General features: G+C 44.2%; 1 protein-coding gene across 2 annotated transcripts in view; it reads right to left on the bottom strand.

Annotated features, from left to right (window-relative positions):
• Positions 1–22,095, bottom strand: part of LOC144146409 (ribosome biogenesis protein BMS1 homolog) — a 46,786-nt gene that overhangs the window by 13,832 nt on the left and 10,859 nt on the right. For both annotated transcript variants that reach the window (XM_077678366.1, XM_077678372.1), the window contains exons 6-16: positions 21,925–22,067; positions 21,252–21,373; positions 18,223–18,422; positions 13,932–14,065; positions 13,621–13,813; positions 13,288–13,498; positions 8,730–8,831; positions 3,824–4,011; positions 3,339–3,420; positions 2,759–2,854; positions 665–846 (exon numbers count right to left, since the gene is read on the bottom strand). In XM_077678366.1, coding sequence (XP_077534492.1) covers positions 665–846; positions 2,759–2,854; positions 3,339–3,420; positions 3,824–4,011; positions 8,730–8,831; positions 13,288–13,498; positions 13,621–13,813; positions 13,932–14,065; positions 18,223–18,422; positions 21,252–21,373; positions 21,925–22,067 — 1,653 coding nt within the window. The remainder of the gene's footprint in view (positions 1–664; positions 847–2,758; positions 2,855–3,338; positions 3,421–3,823; positions 4,012–8,729; positions 8,832–13,287; positions 13,499–13,620; positions 13,814–13,931; positions 14,066–18,222; positions 18,423–21,251; positions 21,374–21,924; positions 22,068–22,095) is intronic.

Raw genomic sequence — 22,095 nt, 5'->3', positions numbered from 1 at the left:
CAAGCAGCAAAAACCTTTGCGCAGCAAGCGGATGCCTAACACACGGCCTTGCAACAAAGTTGGGCTCACAGTACGTAGGGTTTCACAATACCTAATGACTGCAGGAGCATTACGACAAACATTCGCTTTTGTCCTCAAGTACACCTGTTTCCATATATTTTGGGTACGCTTTGTACAACACCGATTGTCGCAAAAGTACGACAACCTGGTGAGAGCATGGAAGCTACAATTATGGGTACAATAACTCAACATTCCCACAATTTTCAAACGACATGTGATCCGTGAACCACATTATGATAGACAAAATCATCTGATACAACTAAATTCAAGATTCCTTTGGTAATGCATAACTCCTATTAGAGTTACACTCCTACAATAAAACCAAAAATGCTAGGTCTGACTACATGTCAGTACTGGCAAAAGATATTTTTCTTCTATGTAGCTAAAAACTAACTAAGCAAGGGTAAAAAATTTAAACCTCTCCAAAAACAATCTTCAAATTCAATCTAGTAGCGCATCGACCGCCTGAAAGCTTCACAAGCGAATCACAAGCACCTGCACCAATTGTAGGCAAGACAGGCGGAGGTCGTGGTGAATCTTTTTTTTCTCTGATGGTATCAACCTTGTGTCACATTTGTGCACTGAGACTTCAGGAGCGCCTCACCTGGGCTTGCTCATTGAGCTCCTCCTTGAGCTCGTCAAAGTAGGTCTTTTCGTCCTCACGATCGTACTCGCTGTCAAAGGTCTGCTTTAGCTTGCGCTTGCGAGCGAGCCGCTTGGCCTCCAACTGGGCATCCTGTTCTTCCCGGCTCAACTTCTTGCTCCGCCCAGACGACTCCTCCTCACCTGGAAGCACAGCGGCACAAACTCTCGGTTTCTATTTCATAGCAGTTTGCTTAAAAGCTAGAGCAGAGATAATAATCGCCGCCCCAATTTTACTTAATTTAGGTAAAAAGAAGCACATTTTGCAGTGAAATGTTAACATAAAAAAGGTTCCCAGCCTACTGACGAGGAGATACTAAGAGAGAGCCACTGGTGTGGCCAACTCACATAATGATAGAGGAGAAACGGAGCAGAGGACACAGGCTTTTTAACATGGTGGGAAAGGTTGCCCTAGGTCTTTGCAGGTAGGTATTTAAACATTGCACTTAAATTTTAGGACTCATGTTTGAGTCTTTCAATTGATGCTTTGTACATGTTGCATTATGCTTTACAGTGCTTTATCTACAATAAAACACATGTGGACGATTTTCTACTGCGAGAAATATCTGTTCCTTTGAGAGCATTCACACCAATTCGTTCTTAAGACAACTTCGTAGGCACATGCAGGCATTCGTCGAGAAAGTATAATGGTCACTGAAAGCAGAAACAACATTGCCAAGGCTTAATGGTGTACAGAAGCCACGAGAGGCGAGACTAGGCCACCCGCAAGGCTAGAATGCGATATCCCAATTTACAAATGACGGCGTGCAATTGCCGCTAAAAGGGTCTCCCCGCTTAGTCCCTGTCCCGCACCCCTCGTTCTTCCCTTTCTGTTGTTGGAGAGACAACAGAGAGCAGTGTTCTCCCCGGTCATTTATTTTGTACCAGTGAAACATTTAATCTCAACAGCCTAAAATTAGCATGGCTGCAGTTGCGCAGCTGGGATTGCAAAAGTTGGCTGCCTGCTTTTTTTCTTCGCAGCAGAAACGGCAGGACAGCAGGCCTGCATTTGTGCACCAAGCACCCAGCGACTTTATTTTCCTGAATACAGTTTTGGTGCTTTAATTTGCTGTGTCCCTGTTGTCACCTGATCTGCTGCGGACTCTTAAAGGAGCGCACATTATCTTATTACCTGTTGGCATATGCAAAAGCACAAAAGGACCTTGGTTTGCATTTAGTGAGTAAACAGTAATGCCTTCCCGCTATTGCAAGATAAATATCTTTTTAATCGCAGTCTGATTGTTTTGCCTACATCTGCGTGGTTTCAACCCCATTTGCATCCCTCTGTCTCCCCGTGAAAGCCACAGCTACTTTGACTGCCTCAGGCTTTTCGGCTAAACTGTGTAGTTAGGCTGGTAACCAACTTAAATTTGGTAAATGCAGAATTGTGGTACCCATCAAGTGCCGAGCTTTTGATAGGAACTATTAGCATTGTGTGGTGCGCACAAAAGAACTACAAATATAAACTGGAGTCTGTATTTGTGAAGTTTGGATTTGTTTTGAAGTGATCATGTGATACAAATTAGAAATTGCGTTCAGTCATTAAGTATGGGAAACTTCGTAGGCGCGCGATACGAAATTGTACTGCAGGAAAGCTTTTGCCCTTAAAGAGTCTGTGGCGAAGTGTCGACTGTCTTCCTGTGGCAAACATTGTGCTGTTCTTTTCCTAATTTAGCATCAATGTTCACTTTGAGCAGGCTTTAGAAAATGATGTAAGCTCCTACTAGAAACAAATTCTGCTCATTTTCACTATGGCTTTGTAAAACCCTAAAATCTAAAATAAATTAGCCACCAAAGATTGTCTAAAATAAATTAGCCCCCGAAGGTTGTGCCCCATATACTATTTCCCTGCAGTAGTGCGTATGTGGTGATCTCCTCAACCACAATCTCCATGATCTCCTCAACTAAATAACAGAGGTTAAGGCCTGGAGGTGGCACTACATTATCCTTACAGCAACTAATGCACACACACACACAAAAAAAGGAAGGGGGGGAAGAAAAAAGAATATGATAGAATCACGTGTAAAACAGATGTAGCTCGTAGTCCCAGGCTTACCACTTGGGTCCATATCAACATCATCTTGTAGTTTTTCAGTTTCTTCTTCCTCGCCGCCCTTTGCTTCAAGGTCTTCAAAGTCACCGTAAAGCTCCTCTGTGGGAAGAAAGGAATGTTACCAACTATCACACAGCTACAAGTGAAAATTTATTCAGCAACATTACACTTTCACACAGAAGCTGTATCCTGCATAGAGCCACGAGTGCACTTTACCAATCTGAAGGCCACATGCTCAGACTTAGCTACTTTTACTGACCTACACAAAGCAAAACCAAGCCAATGAGCAAAAATGTTTTCATTTAGTAAGTGCTAGATGTCAATATACAACTGTATACATTCGTGCAAGGGCCGCACCTCATAACCTTAAAACACTGAAAAGTACCTATGAAAAAAGGAGAACAAACGCAGCAGCCAAGGCCCTACACTATTTAAAGCTGAAGGACCCATGGGTCATTTCAGGCAGAGGTAAGCAAGCCCCTCCTGGAGAAATTGCATGCGAGGCCTCTGTAGAGAGGCCTCACACACAATTGCGTGCAGAGCTTGGCGGTGCCCGGTGCATGAGCAAGCAGACCACACTTACCATCTTTCTCCAGCAGTGCCTGGGCATCCTCTTCCTCGCCCCATTTCCCAGTAACGAAGCTGTCCTTGATCTCATCTCGTATCTGGCATGGCACAAAGACATGCACAGTCTCTTCAAATCACTGCCAATTTTGCTAATGCTAGGGCTTTTTACCCCCTTTGGTTGAGCGAGTGAAATATAAAAACAGGGGCTCACAATGTTGAAGGAATTTGCTACAGTACACAGCAGACGTAATTGTGTTTTGTTTTCATATGCAGTGAAAATAAATGACATCCACTTCTACACTTCAGGAGAATCTCACTTATAATCTAATATAAACGGCCAGTCTGAAGATACATACACTAGAATGAAGGCAGTAGGCTCTTGTTACGATTCTCACACACATAGGGCACGGAATGCGAGATTAAAATACTGGCCACTTTTCATGCACCACAAAAGCTATCCCACAACCGACTTTACATTTCCAAAGCATGACACGTCATTACCTCCTCATCTTTGACAAGGGCATCCGATTCTGTGCGGGCACACACAGTGCTGTCCACGTTGTTAGAAGACCAATGCTCCACCATTCCGTTTTGGCGCTTCTTAACTTGCAGAAACAGTTCACCCAAAAACTCGGCAATGTCTCCAGTTTCCGATTTTTCAGCGTAGCCCTCGTCAATGTCATCGCCGTCTGCAAAGCACACCCGACAACACCTCTGTTCAGTTGAAAAAGAGGGCTGTTCCGGGTTTTCCTAGAAAGTCTGAGCATTTTTATGAAACACTACGCCCACACCTTCAGCAGAGATCATTCTAACTACACACTGCATGGCGGCTCCAAGGAATGACATTTTCGAAGCTACGGTAAAACTTACCATGTTTACCCCATTTCAGCGTGAAACCATCAAAGGTACAAGCCAGCTTCAGCTGACCGAGCAACCCGAGCCGACCAAATGCGACCTAGGGCTATTTAAAACAGCATTCAAGCTATGTTTACTGACAAATCGGAAGACGCACTTAACACGTGTAAATTACCCATGTTGCTTTACAGACCCCATAAGTGCAATTCATGCGCAAAGACAAAACAACAAAAAGAAAAATGTTGCTCTATCCTGAAAACTAGGTGGGCAACTCCGAAGAGCTATAACCACAAGCAATGGCAGCATTGTCCATCATACAAGAATGCAGTGCTGTATAAAAGGCCTGTTCTTTCAACTAAAGCAATGTTGTACTCTGCCCTCACGGCCTCCTTAAATTATAGTACGGACAGAAATAAAGCTGACACCATATAGCTAGAAGATGAATATGTACTAATATTCACGCTAAATCAATTAAAAATTAGAAACAAAATCTTGAATGCAAGCATTAAAAAATGCAGTAGGAAAGGAGGTGAAATAAAAAATGACACATCAAGCTGGAAATCGCTGCAATCCTTTCACTAATGTTTTTTTCTAAAGAAAACAAGACTGAGAATCAAGCACACAAAACGCGGAGCTAAATGAAACTAGAATTAGTTTCCCTGCTGGCATTTCCAACTTCTCTCCTCCTGCCAGTGCCAGCCATGTGCAGTGCATTCAGATCCCTGCACAGGCTAACCGAGCCGCTTTTACACGAGTTAAAGGCCAGCTTCACTCAAAATATCAATTTCTCGAAAATGTCATTTTTGTATAGTCTGCCTAAAAATACTGCAAGATACAAGATATGACCGCTGAAATACGCGTATCCGTGGCGCGAACGTTCATAAAAAGTTGGACATTTTGAAACAGAAATTGAGAGGAGTGCAGCCATTTTGGCCAGGCTGAAGCGACGTTCCAGCCGGCTGGACCGAACTCGCGCTTAACGCTTCTCTCTCGCCATAATCCTAGAAGCGCGCCCAGCGGAGCTTGACCGGTTCTCCTGGCTGGCTGTTTGCAGGAAAAAGTGCAGGGCCAGCCACAATGTCACTTCTGCTTCATGGCTATTTGCGTTATCCGCCGGCAGGTGCAGCGTCGCCTGCGACGGAGCTATTTTAGACACTTCTAACTAATTAACGCACTTCACGGGGCTAGTATTAATGTCCCAGTTGGTTTCGTGGCTCTACGTTCAGAGTAAATTTGGCAGATGTGAAATTTGAGTGCAGTTGGCCTTAAAGTGCGTGGTGGTAGCAGAGCTTACGATATCTTTTCAACTGCAATGAGAATACTGCATGTGAGCAAAGGACTGACGGCATCAGTGAAAGCAGAGCAAAAGCACCTGAAACCATAGTTTATTCTTAAAACAGATTTTGGTAGCTGCAGATTATTTAAATGGTGGTCTAAATCACCGAATTCAACATTACGATGACTCCAGTGGAACTAGACTATCAGTTACTCCCACCAAATTTGTTTTCTCTTCATTTATAAGCTTAATCCTTTCCAAACTTTGCCTTAACATTAAATCATCACAGCATACAAAAAACATATCACATTTACTTTCAGTGTCACACAAGCATGCTAGAAACAAATATTCCTGGCAGAAACTGACGATTTTGGTGGAAAAAATTGGGTCACCTTTCACAGGCGGACTGCACGGCTATTAGGTGGGGCCTGCTTCTAGCATGGCCAGCCACCATTCGTTTTCCACACTGCAGACTGAAAACTGCCTTTTTGCTTGCAATTGCCACCCCTGCTTGCTTTCCAACAGGCTTAATTAACATGGGCTGCCCAGTCAACTACTCCCAACAAAAACTGCATCTGAAAGACTGAACACTTGCTTTTGGGTCGCAGCTGGTACAAACTGGCACGTGGATAGGTATTCGTACGGAAGAGGCAATCAACACACTGAGCAAATAGCGCAATGGCACAGCTTTCTGTCACAGGTTACGTTGTCAGATCACGCCCCTGCCTGCCAAGATTCTCTCCAGCTCTCATTTCAATACACGTGCCTCCCCAATGTCTTTCTTTATTATGGAGATGATTTTTGAAGTCCAGCTTCACGCTGCTTTACTCCCCCAGTTCCCACTTCAAGCCCAATAAAATGGGCCCACCTTGTCAGCACACAGGCACAACCCAGCAGAAAAAAACCATTGGATGTCCAAAACTCCACTAGACCAATCGGACCAAAATGATTGGTCCAAAACACTACTTGACCATTTCCAATTGGTTCAATGGAGTTTTGAACAGGTTCAACTGGACTCGGAAAGATGTTTTTTTCGGCTGACATTAATTAATTCTTGGGGCTGCCTCCCACCGGAAGGGGAAGAGAGAAAGGCTGCACTCTGTTCATCCGAGCATGCAGGAATATGACAGGAGCCCCGCCACTGCGCGCGTGCAACTCAACGGGGTTGACTGATCCAAACCACGGGATTTGATGGGTCTTCCCCTGCTAACTGAACACTCGTATGCGAGTCTTGCACATATTTTCAAGGGCCAAAAGGCAAAAATGTGCGGAACTCTTCTCTACTTAAATAAACTTGCACAATTACTTCAGACTTTTCGGTTGGTAGCTGTCCCTGCTCGAGCTCTAAGCATTCTGCATAAGCTTTGTTATTTGCAATGCACAAGAGAAAAAAAATTCACACAGATAAATCCTATTGTTGATACCCCCCAAGCTTCAGGGTTCAAGAACTCTCAGGGGGTGCCTAGCAAAGAAAAGGCCATAGACTTGACAAAGTCAAAAGCTTCCAACACAGAAGCAACACCTGGGTTATGAGGCCCACTTCAGTGGAGTGCACGGGCACCCAGGTTTCAAACCAGCTACAGCAACAGAACAGTTTAGCCACTGGGATTCCATGGCAGACGCATAGAATATACCAGAACCACACAATACTCTTGCATGAAGCCTAGTGGGCTGAGACTGGACACTTAGTAAGCCTTGAGCTACACGTTTGAGTTATAAGGATCCTCATTAGCCAGGCAAATGTTACATGCAAATTATTAGACGAAAACAATTTAAGTGAAATATGAAATACTCCAACCAAAGGCGTTTAATAAAAGCCAAATCTACCTAGTCACCCCTGACAAGGAAGTAGGCTCCAAAAAGTTCGGAGAACTTTTCATTATGGCCATTCGTTGGAAAATTTTATATCACTTGTTTTCATCGAAGTTCTCAGCCAACTGAACAGAGTTCTGTCAAAGAAGTTCACACCCAATACAAACCTTTACATATGCAACTAACAAATTAATAGCGAAAACGAACTTTTTAACTGCTGTTTTAAGACGTGCAAGTAAGCACAAAGAACACAAAGATATTAAAAAAAAAAACCTAAACCCTTTTTGCATTTTGAGACATGTCTCTCCCAAGTTTGCTTTCAAATGCACAGATACTTCAGCTACTAATACAACCACGAGGTTTTATGCTATTAAGCCGTTGTGCTACTGAGCATGAGGTTGCGGGTTTGATTCCCGGCTGCAGCAGCCGCTTTTCTGATGGAGGCGAAAAGCAAAAATGCTCGTGTGTATGAGATTTCGGCGCACGTTAAAGTTTAAAACTCAAGTGGTCAAAATTAATCCGGAGCCCTCCACTACGCCGCGCATCATTGCCTGCATTGTGTCGGCGCGTTAAACCCTACAATCAATCAAGCAATCTATTAGATGCAAACAGGTGCAATATAAGCCATGTTTTTGACTTGCTATGAAAAAGTTAACTGCCATCAGCTTCAAATTTTACAAAAAATAAGTATGTCCTAAAAACAGTAGCAAGAGAGTTAATACGCTTTTCTTAATTAGCAATAACACAGTTACACTGTTCCAGACAATCTTTGTCTGCCTGCTTAACTCAACTGCGAAAAGTAAATAGTTCACCTATATTTCATTGTTACAACATTGCCATGGTGAAAAATTAAAACGCACTATGTCCAACTCACAAGATCTGCCATTGCTACTAAATTTGAGTCAAGCATCGTATTATGCCATTATGTACATGTGTATAATCAGAGACCCATTAAGGCAACCAAGTCACTTAAGTAAATGATTCATTGATTGTAGGGCCAACACAACGCCGGCGCAACGCAAGCGACGAGGTGTGCCGTAGTGGAGGTCTCCAGATTAATTTTGACCACCTGGGGATCTTTAATGTGCAATGAACTCCCGTACACACGGGTGTTTTTGCTTTTCACCTCCATCAGAAAAGCGGCCGCCACGGGCGGGAATCGAACCTGCGTCCTCATGCTCAGCAGAACAACGCCTTAGCCACTGAGGCACCGTAGCGGGTTTTTTCAGATGGCAGTATAGTCTCACCAGATAACACTACAGTCGCACCGACTGAACAGCTTTACCAGATGGACCAGTTTCACCAGATGGAACAACTTCAACCAATGGAAGAAGTTTTACCGAACAGAACAACAGTTCCCCAGACGGTGCACACCTACACAGGACAGAACACCTTCTGCGACGAAACACCAACCAGTTTCCCCCGACAACCATGCAGCACCACCAGACGACAGTGCAGTCTCACCATTTCCATAGATCAGAAACTGTAGGTTCTGCTGCTTTTGGGAGCGAGCACGGAAAGCTTGTGCTGCCTTTTCCTTCATGTTCTGTTTCCACTTGCTCCTTTCTGCAACAAAACAACTTCTCCAGTGAAGCTGTACGCTTTGTTGCTGTTGGCAGGTTTTAATGTTGTAAGGGCATCATGGCCAAAGTGTGTGACACTGATTGCAACTGTGTGGTTAATAGTAACTGAAGCTAATGAAAAGCACATGATCTGATGGGAAGGCCAAATGTGATGACAGCATATGCAAAAGTAAAGGTAAATCAGCAGGGATCCTCACTGCAGAATCCTTGCTTTTGCAAGTGTGGTCCCAACTCGTTAAGAGTTTTGCACAAAATGGAATGACGTTTAAGAATAAATTGAATTCTTCAGAGAGGGTCTAAAGCAGTGGTTCCCAAACGGCCTTTAGAAGCCCCAAAAGCCCCACATTTTCTGTAAAAGCTGTCTTCTGCACATCAGTCACATTAATTTCCTACATACTGAACTCGTGATGTTGCCTCTGCATGATGCTGAAGCTGTGTAAAAACGTCAGGCATTACACGGAGGGGGACTCACTTGATCCCATTCCTCTGGGACTTACTAATTCTAGACCCACGATCATAAAAAGCATCGTGCATCGATACGAAAAGCTTTACAAATTCATAGAGATGCTCCTAACGGTCTAGTTTGCTTCTTTTTTAAACATATCACCTTTTTACTGAGATAAGAAATAAACAGGGAACACATTTTGGTTTATTTTGTCTTCACTAGATGGCACTAGCTGGGTAGCAAGCAAGATTTTCATTTTTTTTATTTCAGTACAGAAGCGACACATCTCTAAAAAAAAAAGCAAGCTAGGCTGTTGTGGACATTGATATGCATTTGTAAAGCTTTTGGTATTGGTGCACAATGGTTTTTAAACCCGTGGGTCATGAAGTAGTTAAGTCCCATAAGAATGTTAACAGGTGAGACCCCCTTAAGTTGCTTTGATGACTGATGACATGTACCCATACCTATGCCCCTGTGCCTCCTACCCCTCTCATAAGGTGATCCATCACTTTCGGTCCCCAAGGGCTCCCAGCCCTGCTATCACTCTGAGAATCACTGGACAATACACGGTTCATCTACTAAGGAAGAATGCCGAGTGTGTGTGCACGAGTGATGCCACTGGCCGTGCACTGTTTGAGATGAGATTGAGATTTATACCCCTGCTACACTGGGGTCCAAATGTCATTTGAACCAAATGTCATTTGACCCAAATGGGTTGCTTCAAATGCCATTCAGAATCCGCCGTGCTACACTACAATTTCGATGGCATTTGAAAGCTTTCACAACTGTTCGCTGTGCTGTAGTGGCGCTGTTGTTTCCCCGTTCCGTTTTCGTACACTAATACAACAATCAAACTTAGGAGCAGTCCGAGGCAGTAAAATGATATCAAATTAGAAGAGACCAGTTTTGACTCTAAATATGGCTGTCTTGCGTTGTTTTTGTTTGTGTTTTTTGCAACTGACGCACTGGTTTTGAGAGTATGAAAATTAAATATGTTGATTTCGTATTTTAAGTAAATAAACAGTGAACAAAGTTTCACAAACAACAATAATTTGTTTGTTTTACGTACGGAAGTATTATATTTTTTATTGCCGATCGAAGACGCTGCGTCCGAGAGTGCTGGAAATGGCATTTGAAATCTTAAATGTCTCTCTCGGTGCTCATTTGGCTCAAATGTCATTTGAGCCAAATGGCATTTAAAAACCTAGTGTAGCAGCCCAACTTGGCATTTGAGCCAAATGACATTTGGTTCAAATGACATTTAGACCCCAGTGTAGCAGGGGTATTAATTAGATTAGACGTGAGAGGGAGAGAGAGAGAGATAGAGAGAGAGGGGGAGGGTCATGGCGTCCCTTTCAATGGTGACCACATGTGCAATCTAGCGAGCAAGGTGCTTGGCTAGGCATACATGCTAGGGTATGGGTGGCCGGCCCGGTGAAGCTGTTGGGCGAAGCAAGGGAGGGCACCACTGAGAGTTGGCACGTGCGCAGAGTGCAACCAAGCTCCGTGCCAGCGGCAAAGGCAGCTGTGGTCCTGTGGGAACAAGGCAGACTGGGAAGGAACCACCGATCACCATGAGCAACTTGGATACCCAAAAGGATGCAGCCTGGCTGCACGGCTTCTTCAGCCCATGGCTTTGAACGGGACGAGGTACACAGCCAAAAGCGAGCAGTACAGGGGCACACCAAGCAAGAAAAGAGACACCTGGAGGGGCAAGGAAAGGAGCCACACATGCAGCTGCAGCCCAGTGCGAGCGCGTTGCCAAACAGCGGGCAGACATTCCATCTCTGCCATAAGGGGGAAGTGCGCTACTCAGCAGTATCTGAAGGGAACAGCAAAGGCGGGTGAGGAACTTAGCAGCCTGCAAAGTGACTGCTTGTGCTGCTACACCACACAAACACACACAACCCCCTCTTGTCTGAGCCCCGCAAAACTGTTGCAACACATCTCTGGCAAAGTGATTTCTATCATTTCTCCCTCTTTGGTTTACCAAGGAATGGCTCTTTCTAGCCTAAACACATTCTGACCTCCAGGTAGCTTGAGCAAGTAGAGGCTTCTCTTTAACTCTTTCGTTACCACGCCTATTCAAATCGATCACCGGTGATCGATGATTTACATTGCCTATTTCGACATGTTGTAGTCGTTTCTCGTACACCTAATGCAGCCAGTGGTTAGTCTAGGCACTGCACGTTTAGAATCAGTTTCAATTTTCCCGCTCCGACGACACAGATTTTTGACGGCATTTTTTGCGAGCTGAGGTGCGTGTGTTTTTGAGGAAGGGGGCGTGGCTGCTGCACTTGACCAAAAAGGATGCAGATCGTGGTTAGGCTGCCTTACCCTAATATTTTTTTGTCAAAAGGCCCCTGGCAAGTCAAGTACCAAATAATGTTGTCAGCTTTGTAATCCGACAGCGTTGAGAGGTGATTTTAACTTGAAAATGACACCAGTTATTCACTAGTGATCTTTGGTTCGGAGAAAGGGCAGCTTTATTCGGCCAAACCTTATTTCTGATGGTCCCCCGCATGTCTAGCAAGTGCGCCTGGCATTTCCAGCCAGTTTCCAGCAGTTTTGGTTTCGTTTTTGCGTTGCAAAATTCATATTTGGCACTACTACGCAGTTACCCAACTACAAGCTCATTTGCCATGACGCCTCCGTTGCCCGCTACTGCTCCTCGAAACATGCATGCCGCTCATGCTTCCACTTTATCTACGGCTTGCTTCCGCGATAAGAGCTTCCGCTGAAAGTCAAAAGATAACATCAAGTCGTCGGATATCAGTTCAGACGAGGAGAATGCTTCCAATTGGCCTTGAACACCGCCAGCTGTTCACCGGCTGTTTCAGTTTCATACGAGGGTATTTCCGGAGGTCTAGTGTCGCTGCTTAGTAGTACTGTCTATTCTGACAAAGTCTCCAACAGCCTTGTATTTGTTTCTTTTCGAAATTGTTAAGTGTCGCTGCAATGTAGTAGGCCTTTAGTGCTGAACTCACTTCATAGCCCAACGGCGGCTTGGTGAAAGCTTGCTGGGCACGATTCTAATGCATCGTACCTTATTCCTGCAAGCAGGGCTACCATAGCAAGTCAGAACATGATAATAAACCGCAAATGAAAGTTCTGACTGATAAGTGATCAGAACTTCAACAAGCATTCACCAAAGAGTTTGGTTTTCAACTCCAAGCGAATTTTTTCGTATAGCTTGCCTGCCTTCAATATTTTGCTGGTCATAATCATTGACAAGTTGTTTTTACACTACATGGAGGCTAATTGGGGCCTTTAATAATGTCAAACCACCAGATTTCTTCTAGAGAACCATCCAAAATAGCAAAATTTGAAATACTGGTTGGGCTTCATCACAAGGCACGTACACCTTGCGAGCTAACAGTTTCTTTTATATCTGACAAATTGTACCGCACGCCTCAATTTTTTTTCTGGGGCGGGTTTTTGAAATGTTTAGCAACAAAATGTATATTCTAAACTTTTTCTACTACTAATGGTTTATTATACACAACTTTTTTTTTGTTTTCTTCGACGCCTGGATAAAAATTTCGAATGCGATAATTTTTCTTAATCATTATTTATGAAAACATTATTAAATCTAGTGTCGTTGGAAAGCGCGTGAAATCATCTGCATTTTGTGTCACTGCAATGTGTGCCTAAACAATATGTATAGCACAGAAAAAATGTTTTGTTAGACCCCTCAAAATTGGTCAATTTCCCGCAGTAACGAAAGAGTTAAACAGACACCAAAACAAGCAAAACCTCGGGAAAGCCTTAACTATTAATAATAAGCATTTGCCTGCAAGCTTAGCTACGAAGAGATGTTATAAAAAATGAGATCATTGCAGGCAAAGCACAATCCTTGGCAGACCCAGCCCTTATGATAAATAGAAAAAGGTGGATAATGACCACGAAAGTGATATACAACATATCGTAGGCTTTTTGTAATCAGTCCTTTCATACAAGTGCACGAAACAACCAAATATCAACAAACGCTTACCCTCTTCTTCCTCACCCCCATCGTCTTCGGAGTCATCTTCACCCCCTGAGCCAGTTCCACTTTCAATATCAGATTCACCATCTTCATCACAATCCTCCTCCTCCTCCTCCTCGTCAGGCAAAGCAGGCTGGCCCCCCTGGAACAGCATGTGCTTTACGGGGACTTCATCTTGAGCTATCTTAGCCTTTTTGGGTGGGCCCACATCTTCCTCCTGCAAGATTCCATCGCACCAATCAACATTGAAAAGGCGGTAAATCGAGCCTGGCTTATTCCTTTACTGCATGGGATGCTAACCTTATCCACTGCCTTTTCAGGGCTTTCACAATCACCCACCTCATCCGGCATGTCTTCGAAATCGCTTCCTTTATCTGGCATGTCATCATCGTCAGATCCAGCTTCTGAAGCAGCATCCGACTCGCACTCATCAGACTCCCCTTCTGACGCACTTTCCATCTCTTCAGCGTCACCCTCCGACTTGGGTGGGAGCACTGGCCTTCGAACCCTTCCACCAGATGGCTCAGGCACGCTGGACAAGTGCAAAACAAAGAAAACGTAATGAGGTACATTGCTGAAGCCAGATGGTAGCAAGGAAAACCAAGATTAAGGATTAAGCTTTCACTACTTGTGCTGGAGCATGCTCTCACCCTGGAATGTCATTGGCCGACAAGACATCCCCATCAGAAAACAAGGTAAACTTGCTCGTCTCCATCTTCACATCAATAGTGTGTTTGGCCTTCATCATGGACTGCAACATGTCGTCCACCTGCTTGCCACCCTCCTGTCAAAACAATAAAGAGTTTATGGCAAGAGCTCATCGGACGAGGTAGTGCGGCAATAGTGTATTGCGCAGAACATTGAGCAAGCATTCACCTCCCATGTTATATGCACTGAATTTTAAAAAAAGTAGGAGTCAGTAACTTGTATGAGGAAAGGAGGAGGTTAGAAGCACTCTACAGTATGCAATGCAGTAAAAATCTGTTCTCGAAGTATTTCAGTGCACCACGCCACCACATTTAACTGCAATCAAGCATATGGACTGCCAATGTTCGAGTCAAGCTGGCAAACACTGCCAAGCAGTGCAGCCAGTAGTAGTAGCACAGTACTGCAGCAACCACGACTGTTCTCAGGTAGAATGCCGACCATTTTGCATTCTACGAAACGCCCATATGCTGTGTCGGTATGAACTTTAAGGAAGACACACTAAAAATTGGAAAATGACAGTGAAAAGCTTTTTGCCCAGGCCAGCTGCCAAGTTCAAAGCAGTAACAAACCGCATTAAACACTAAAAAAGAAAATCGCAGCTTGAAAGGCGGCAGTTACAAGATGAAAAGTATTAAAAAGAAAAGCCCAAGCCAGTATATGCTGTTCAAACTAAGTTAAAAAAAAAAAATCAAAACAACTAGAGCAGGGCTAAATTGTGCACTGTTACGAAGCAGTGACGTCCACTAAAAAGAAAATTCTGAGTACGATCACTTGTACTGCTTGAAACGATTGGAAGCTGCTCATTAGCTGTGCTGCTTATGGCTCAAAGACAGCTCAGCCCTTCATGTCTTTTGTGCACAGAGCTCACACTCGCTGCTTCTTCAAGGAAGAAAACAAAAGACAAACCATGTGGAACAGCAGCAACAACAAAAAGTACTCTGTTGAACTGACAACGACGGGGGAAAGTGACGCTTCCCGCAAGCAAAGTTCAACACCAAACGAACCAACCCAGAAGCGAGCAGACCCTATGACGCAAGATTGTGTACTCTTTATGCAAACACCTGCTGCTTCTTATGAGGATGGTTTACTGCATTGCAATGGTGCTCTCTAGTGATTTACTGATACGGGCATTCCATGGCCTTCCCTAGCGTTCACCCATCGTCGCCGTTAAATGGAGAGGCATATTTTATGTCTAATTTTGCATGTCCATGCACCCCTCTTTAAATCCAAACTGCTTCGATCGTGCCGGAATGGCGCAATCGGATAGACGTCAGCTGCATAATGCGAAGGATCTAGGTTCGATTCCAACCACGGGAAGCATTTTAATTTTTGACTTCACCCATGATAATCAGCTGATGATGATGACGATGATTGCTATTGGTCTCCCCTTTGAAGCGGGGTGATGACATGTCATCTTACCAAAAAGGACTAATATAACCATGTTTTACACTCTTGGTTTAATACTAACGCTGCTTAGGGCAGGCACTAAAGCTTATTAGGCCCGAAATACTTTTTTTTCCCTGTTACAGGTGGTAACTGTCCTAGGCAATATTCCCCTCTCTGCTTTTCGTCCACCAGCATTCTAATCTTCTTTTCGTCCCCTCGACAGCCTCGAAGTTAACTTCCTCTGTGATACCCTTAAATCCTAGGGCTTCTGAAAGCCCAATATTCCCTTCATGTAGATTTGGATGGATACCCTCACATTCTAACACTATGTGCCGCATAGTTTCTGTTTCTTTTCTGCAGACCACGCATACCCCATCATTTTGTGAATACTGCCCCACAAAACTCTTAGCATCGTCAGGGAAAGTTGGCTTTCCTGCAGTGTGCTTTGGGTGGGCTATATATAGACATCAGTGAGAGACTGAAAGCTTCGCTTTAAAAGTCACTAGCCACAAGGACCACCTGCTAATGATTTTATAACAGGTGCAATCTTGCAAGTCTTAGTTCAAGTGGTGCAGGCAAATTTGATGGACCCTGCACCTTGCAGCAAAGTGCGAATGTAACAAAAACCCTGTGCTTTCACATTGGTCACCATACACTGCATTCAATGAATGGTTAATCCTTACAAGTATTGTTATTTAGGCCAATACAGTAAATCTTTGCAAGTAAACCCTTGCTTTTAAGCTCCACTTAAAACCAACTAGTAGTACCCGTAGTAGTACCCTCAAGCTGGAAAAATTATCTTTGTAACTGGTAGTTAAAAGGCTCTTTGGCCCTGCATGAAATAATACAGGTCATAATGGTGCTATATGTGCAAATTGTACACACATTACATAAAGCTTAAAAATGATTAACACAGGGAAAAGTTCTTCAAAAAATTAACACGCGTTTAGGAAGATATCTGCTACTTGGAATTTTTTTTTTGAATTTTTTGCCAGCAATGCCAATCTTGCACCAATTCAAGATGGCTCAGCAAGGTCCTTTATGATCGAATGAGCAGACGTTCTGCTTTTCCTGCTACATGAGTCCCTTTATTGCAACCATGTATAGCATTGTGTTTTGGTATACAAGTGCAGCTATTTGCCTCAAATCACATTGCAAGGCAGGCAAAGCTGCAGTTCCATAAATTATAGGTTCTGGTCGCACTTTTACCGCTTTCTTTCCGGTCAAAAGGAGGGTGCGTTTTTACTATGATGGAGACAGATGAAAGAGGGAAACGGCATGCTGCAACAACTGAGACAGAAAGTAGCACTGTATATCTGAACCACCGCATGCATTTGACCTTATTTCACACAAGCAAACCCAGTATATTATCCTGGAAGCAGCTGTACATCCATCTTCCTAATCTTAACAAAGGGCAAATCATCACCGAAGTGAATGAAGTTATAAAGCTTGTGGGGTCTTTCTAAGCCCCCAATGCCCTGTCTGGCTAATCTCAGGGAGGAACCTCCCCTCTACCGAGCCCAGATGAGAAACACGAAGACCCTGCCCAGGTGCCATCCCCTGAAGCAGTCCGAGATTTCTCAACATGAGGAGCATCAAAAGATAGGCCGCTCCCACTGCCTGAGCTGAGATACAGACGAAGTGGATTGACAAACTGCGTCTGCCTCTTGCTTTATAGCCCCCTTCTCGTAATACCGGCCCACTTCATCTAATGCCCTCCGAATGTTACAAGCAGCTGGCACAGATAACCAAAGCCAGCCCTTTTCAGAACCAAAGCATTTACTGAAATAAGTAAAACTTTACGCCCTTTATTTCAAGTTTCCCACTGGTTGGCTCAAAGGACTTGCCAAGGTCATGTCAATACACGCTTGTAATAAGTCATGAAGCGTGCCACTGGTTCTTGGGTATCATTGACGAACGTGTTAATCTCAGGAGTTGGGGCAACAGCTGCTGCCGTGACATTAGTGCTTCTGTTCTAGGTTATGCACTGAAGGTAAGGCTTCCCAACAACTTGTTTTGGCCCAGTTGATTTTCCCTTAATTTCACGTGTCCGTGCCTAGCTCACCTTGAGGTGGACAATCTTTTAATGTTATTGTGCCCCAAGGTTGAACAAACTTCAAAGCCTTTCAATGAATCGGAAAGCTACATAAAATCATGAGTCAGTATGGACTATGAAAAACAAATTGCTAATGCATGTCTGTATCATGCAAGTGGGCTTACGATAGGCTGTGCTAAGCAAATTTCTGTTTAGTGCACTAGTCCAGCCTTGCCAGGGTTCATTTAATGTCTGTGGTACATACCATAATACAAAACTGAGCTTGTGTGACAGGATGAATACTTGAGGTGCTGCTCTTAAAATGCAGCTTAAAAAAAAAAATAACCGCACAATGCCAATGAGGGCCGCTGAATTCCTTTATAAATATAAAATCTATCAAAATATAAAATCTATCATATATAATATATATAAAATCCAAAATATTTACCACATAAAATAATTTAAAACATAACATTACAGAAAGTTGAAAGCAATGAGTTCCTGCAGGTGAATCAATTTTTACTTATAAAATTAGGTCTGCACTATAATACAACAACAGCTGTGCCGCAATCAAGAGTAATAGGGACTGCCATAGGAATTACAGGGGAATACCTACGGGTGACATTGCACATTTGCTTGGTTTAGGAAAGAATTACGAAAGTGCAGCTTTCCTTTTTACTTTTCTCCTGTCAAAATACAGCCAAGCTTCCCCTTTTTCACAACTTGCCCCTTGCTGGGAAAAAAAAAAAAAATACTACAGGGCCCTACTCTCGCCCCACTAGGGCGAACCATGCGAAGAGCTGAGCACTCACCCCACGTCCTTCCTTGTGGGAGTGGCTGCCACGCAGGTCAATGTAGACGGCATCCTTGTCAAAGACCACACCCCCCACGCCGGCCATGGGGGCGTACAGGAGGCGCTCCTTCTCGCTGAGCGAGCGCCGCTTCTCCTTGTCGGGCAGGGGACACGGGTCCGGGAGCAGGCTGACCTCGTCAATGGCGAAGTCCCCGCAGCCTGCGCAGGAGTGGCACACTTTCGGTAACACACTCCCAAGAACCCCCAAGCAAACCCAGTTTTTGCCCCAGCTATGGAACAAGTCCCACTCATTTGGAGCAGTTTGGCAAGCATGCACAGCAGCAGGACACACCATCGCCATGCCCCTTTCTGATTGCAGAGAATCCTTGCAGGCATTACATGAGTGGGGGGCAGATACAGAATTTTACAAAAAGATACAGAATTTTGAGACAAAGCTACTTGACTCAAAAATTAATGTATGTAGAGACCATGGCTACCCAAAACTTGGCGTCTTTTCCAACTATAAATGACGACTGCACAAGGGGTAAGCAGCACACAGGGTTCGTACAGGATTCAAGTACAAGAATTGAAGGATATTCAAGGACTTTGAAGGCCTTGTCAAGGTATTTTCAAGGGTGCAGAGGAGAACATGTACCGAACTGTTCTACTACTGTTCTGCTCACACGCAAAACATTTGTTTCTTTACATTACAAAAAATGACCTTAATAGAAATCTCCATGGAACAACTCCACCCTTTGAAAGTGGTCGAATTTATTGCCACCCGCAATAATAATCAGAGAGCTGTACAAAAAACACGCCATTTTGAACTTTTTCGAGCTCGGAAAATGCTCTTAATACACAGTCTCGGATAGTGAGGAACATAACTTAATACCTCCTGCCATTGTCATCCCCTAATATCTGTTCATAAACAAGTTGGGCGAGGGGGGTGAGAGGTCTCCGACTTCTCCCGCCATCGAACGTGTAAAAATAAAATATCCCGCCAAAGCTTAGGAGCTAGATGCACCGTATTCTCACATTCACATTCAGTCTTGCTTATCTGTGCCCCTTTTTATGTCATTCTGGGGTGTCCGCACCATTCATTTTCGAAACGTAGTGGGGCACAAGAGATATGCACCTAACATGGGAAGGGGACCTATGTTAATTTTTCCTCGTCCGATGCGGGGATTTCATTCCACACGAGCCCTTGCATAAAGCAGCCTGCCTGTACTCCCAAGCTGGCTTGAAATTGTACAAGCATGTTTTCGATGGGGGCTGTGCAGGGTGGCACTGTGATAAGCCATAAAAAGCAGGTCACATATCCAGGCTTCTTTATTGCCCAAAGAATACAAGGGTTTTCAAGGAGAAGGAAAAGATTCAAGGCTGTCAAGGCCCATGAAAACTGAATTCTCAATTTCAGGTGTTTTCAAGGTTTTCAAGGACCTGTACGAACCTGCTGCACAGGTGCCGCGACCAGTGGGTAATTGCGATGTGCCAAAGGTCGCCAAACTTTACACCTTTGGGGAGGTAATGCAAGAAGTTGCTGGAGCCGACACAGGCTTTTAAGGCTTATGCAAAATCCTTTGTGCTCCAGGACAACTGAGCAAGCATTCTGACGGGGGCGCATTCATAAGAAGCTTCTCAAGGTAGACGGGCAGAGGGGGAAGAATCCGATCTCTGTGGATAAGCAGTGCATTGTGATCCCACAGGAGTGGCAGATTCCTGTGGCTGACATGAAACTGACAGGGCCTACAAGCAGCCTGCACTATTGCACTGCACAAAATTGAAGAAAACTATTTTGGCTATGGTAATAAGACATTCCCAGTTGCACCTTGTACCATCTCTCCCAAGAACTATCCCTCTGCTGCCACATTTCCTCTGCTCACAGAGAAACAGTGTGCCACCTTGGTAAAGAAAATTGTTAGCTGGCTACCAAATATGCCCCCAGAGTGCTACAATGGTCTTACTGAGTAACTCACTACACGAGTAACCCTAGTTGTACACAATGCAATATATGATTGCAAAATGATGTGGCTGCACTTCCAGTGAGATGCAGCGAGACGGAATGAGATGCAGGAAGTAAAAGACTGATCACCGAGGCTGGAAACAGCAGTGCATGCTTATGATGTAAAGTTCAACTTCGATTTAAAGTAACCAGAGCATAGTTTGTTTGTAGTTCGTAAAACCAACAAAGCATTAGACATATGGGCAACTGACTGCATATCTCAACAATGGCATCTTACATATCCCTTTATCGTAGCAACATTCCACATATTTCGCTGCTTCTGCCATCAATTTTATGAAATTTCTTACTGTGCTTGTTTTATTGTACTTGCAGTATTTGCTCGCAAATTTTTACACACCGAGGAACTTTGCCCCCTCCCCTCCAAAAGCCACCCCCAGCATAATGTTGGTCTTCCCAAGCCGCAATGCTGTCCCTTCAAAATAGCCACGCATGCAAGAAATCGCCACAGTAGCAAAAGTGTCGCTATACTTTAGTAGTAGAACAACATGCTCCCCAGGGATTGTATATTCACTGTATTTAGCAAGCTAATTTCAATGCAATCAGAGCCCTTGACACACAAAATGAGATTTTTAACACCATTTTTTTCCCAGGTCACACTGCCACTAGCTGAAAGAACCTGGGTGAACCTGCTTGATCAGCAGTGCTGCTCAATTTTTCTATTGCTGACACGTGGCCTGCTTGTCTGCAGAGAGCACTTTAGGTTCAACAAATGTTGCCAATGATGTTAAACCATCTTCTCCACCTTCTGAGGTAGTTCCTGAGAACAACAAGCCCTCTCCGCTGTCAATACTTGCACAGCGCGCATGGTCAAATCGAAATGGGGGTTTTGCATGTGAAAGCTACACTAAGCTATGAGGCGCGCTGGAGTGGAGAGTTACGGATGACTTGCGACCACCAACTCAACAGACTGACATTTCTGCCTCCACTGAAACATGGCTAGAAATCGGTGGGTGCCATGTGTGCACAATGAGCGTAGAGGTCAGTGTGGCGGGGAAATAGGGTGTACGTCCAAATAAGGTGCTTGCCTGGAATGTGAATGTTGTTGTTGTCTTTGAAGCTCGCTCCACGTGAGTATCCGTAGAGGCAGACGGTTCGGTCGCACTTGGGGTTAGTACGAATCTGCTCAGGGTCGGTGACATCCTCAATCCTAAAAAGGGGCCAAAAACTTTATCATCCTTTCCTAAAGAAAGTTGAGAGAAGCACGAAATCTTTCCGACATCAAAACTACGTCAAAAGAGCGCCAAAATCTTCACTGAAAGTGCATCCAAGCTTCGCTGAAAGCATCTCCAATCGATCCTCAAATTTTTAAAGACCCAAATTGCAAAGGAAGAACGACCCGATGCGACAATTTTTCTTGCACTAAGTAAATGCATCTACGAATGATACAAGTGTATACCGACACATGGTTTATGAGATAAAAGTATACTATTGCACTCCTTCATGATAGATGCATGTATTGTCTTATATAGTACCATTCCTTTTTCACGACTTTCAAGTAACTTTTGACACAATGGAAGCCCGGTCCAGAGGTCTTATCAGAGCTTTTTGGTTGACCAACCAGCCTATGAGGAAATGTATTAGTTTTTTGACAGGATGCCAGCACTCCCACTGAGAAAGCGTTCGCTTTAAAAGCACTCCTCGCAAACCCTAAACCTACCAGTAGCTTATAAGCATACTACCATGTCTTCTACAAATTACCTGTCCACGAGGAGGTAGGGGTGAGACGTGCGCCACTGCAGAGGTCTGAATTTCATGACAGAGATGAACCGTCCGAGGTTGTTGATTTCATTCTTCAAGTACTCGCCCCTGAGGAGACCCGACAGGTGGAACAGCTTTGCTCCCTGCGTATGTGAAAAACAAGTAGGGGTG

This window comes from Haemaphysalis longicornis, unplaced genomic scaffold (assembly GCF_048455015.1).
Source record: "Haemaphysalis longicornis isolate Haplotype H1 unplaced genomic scaffold, Haemaphysalis longicornis Haplotype H1 scaffold_1, whole genome shotgun sequence".
Lineage (NCBI taxonomy): Eukaryota > Metazoa > Arthropoda > Arachnida > Ixodida > Ixodidae > Haemaphysalis > Haemaphysalis longicornis.
Note: the sequence above shows the minus strand (reverse complement) of the source record. Positions and strands in the feature narration are given on the sequence as shown.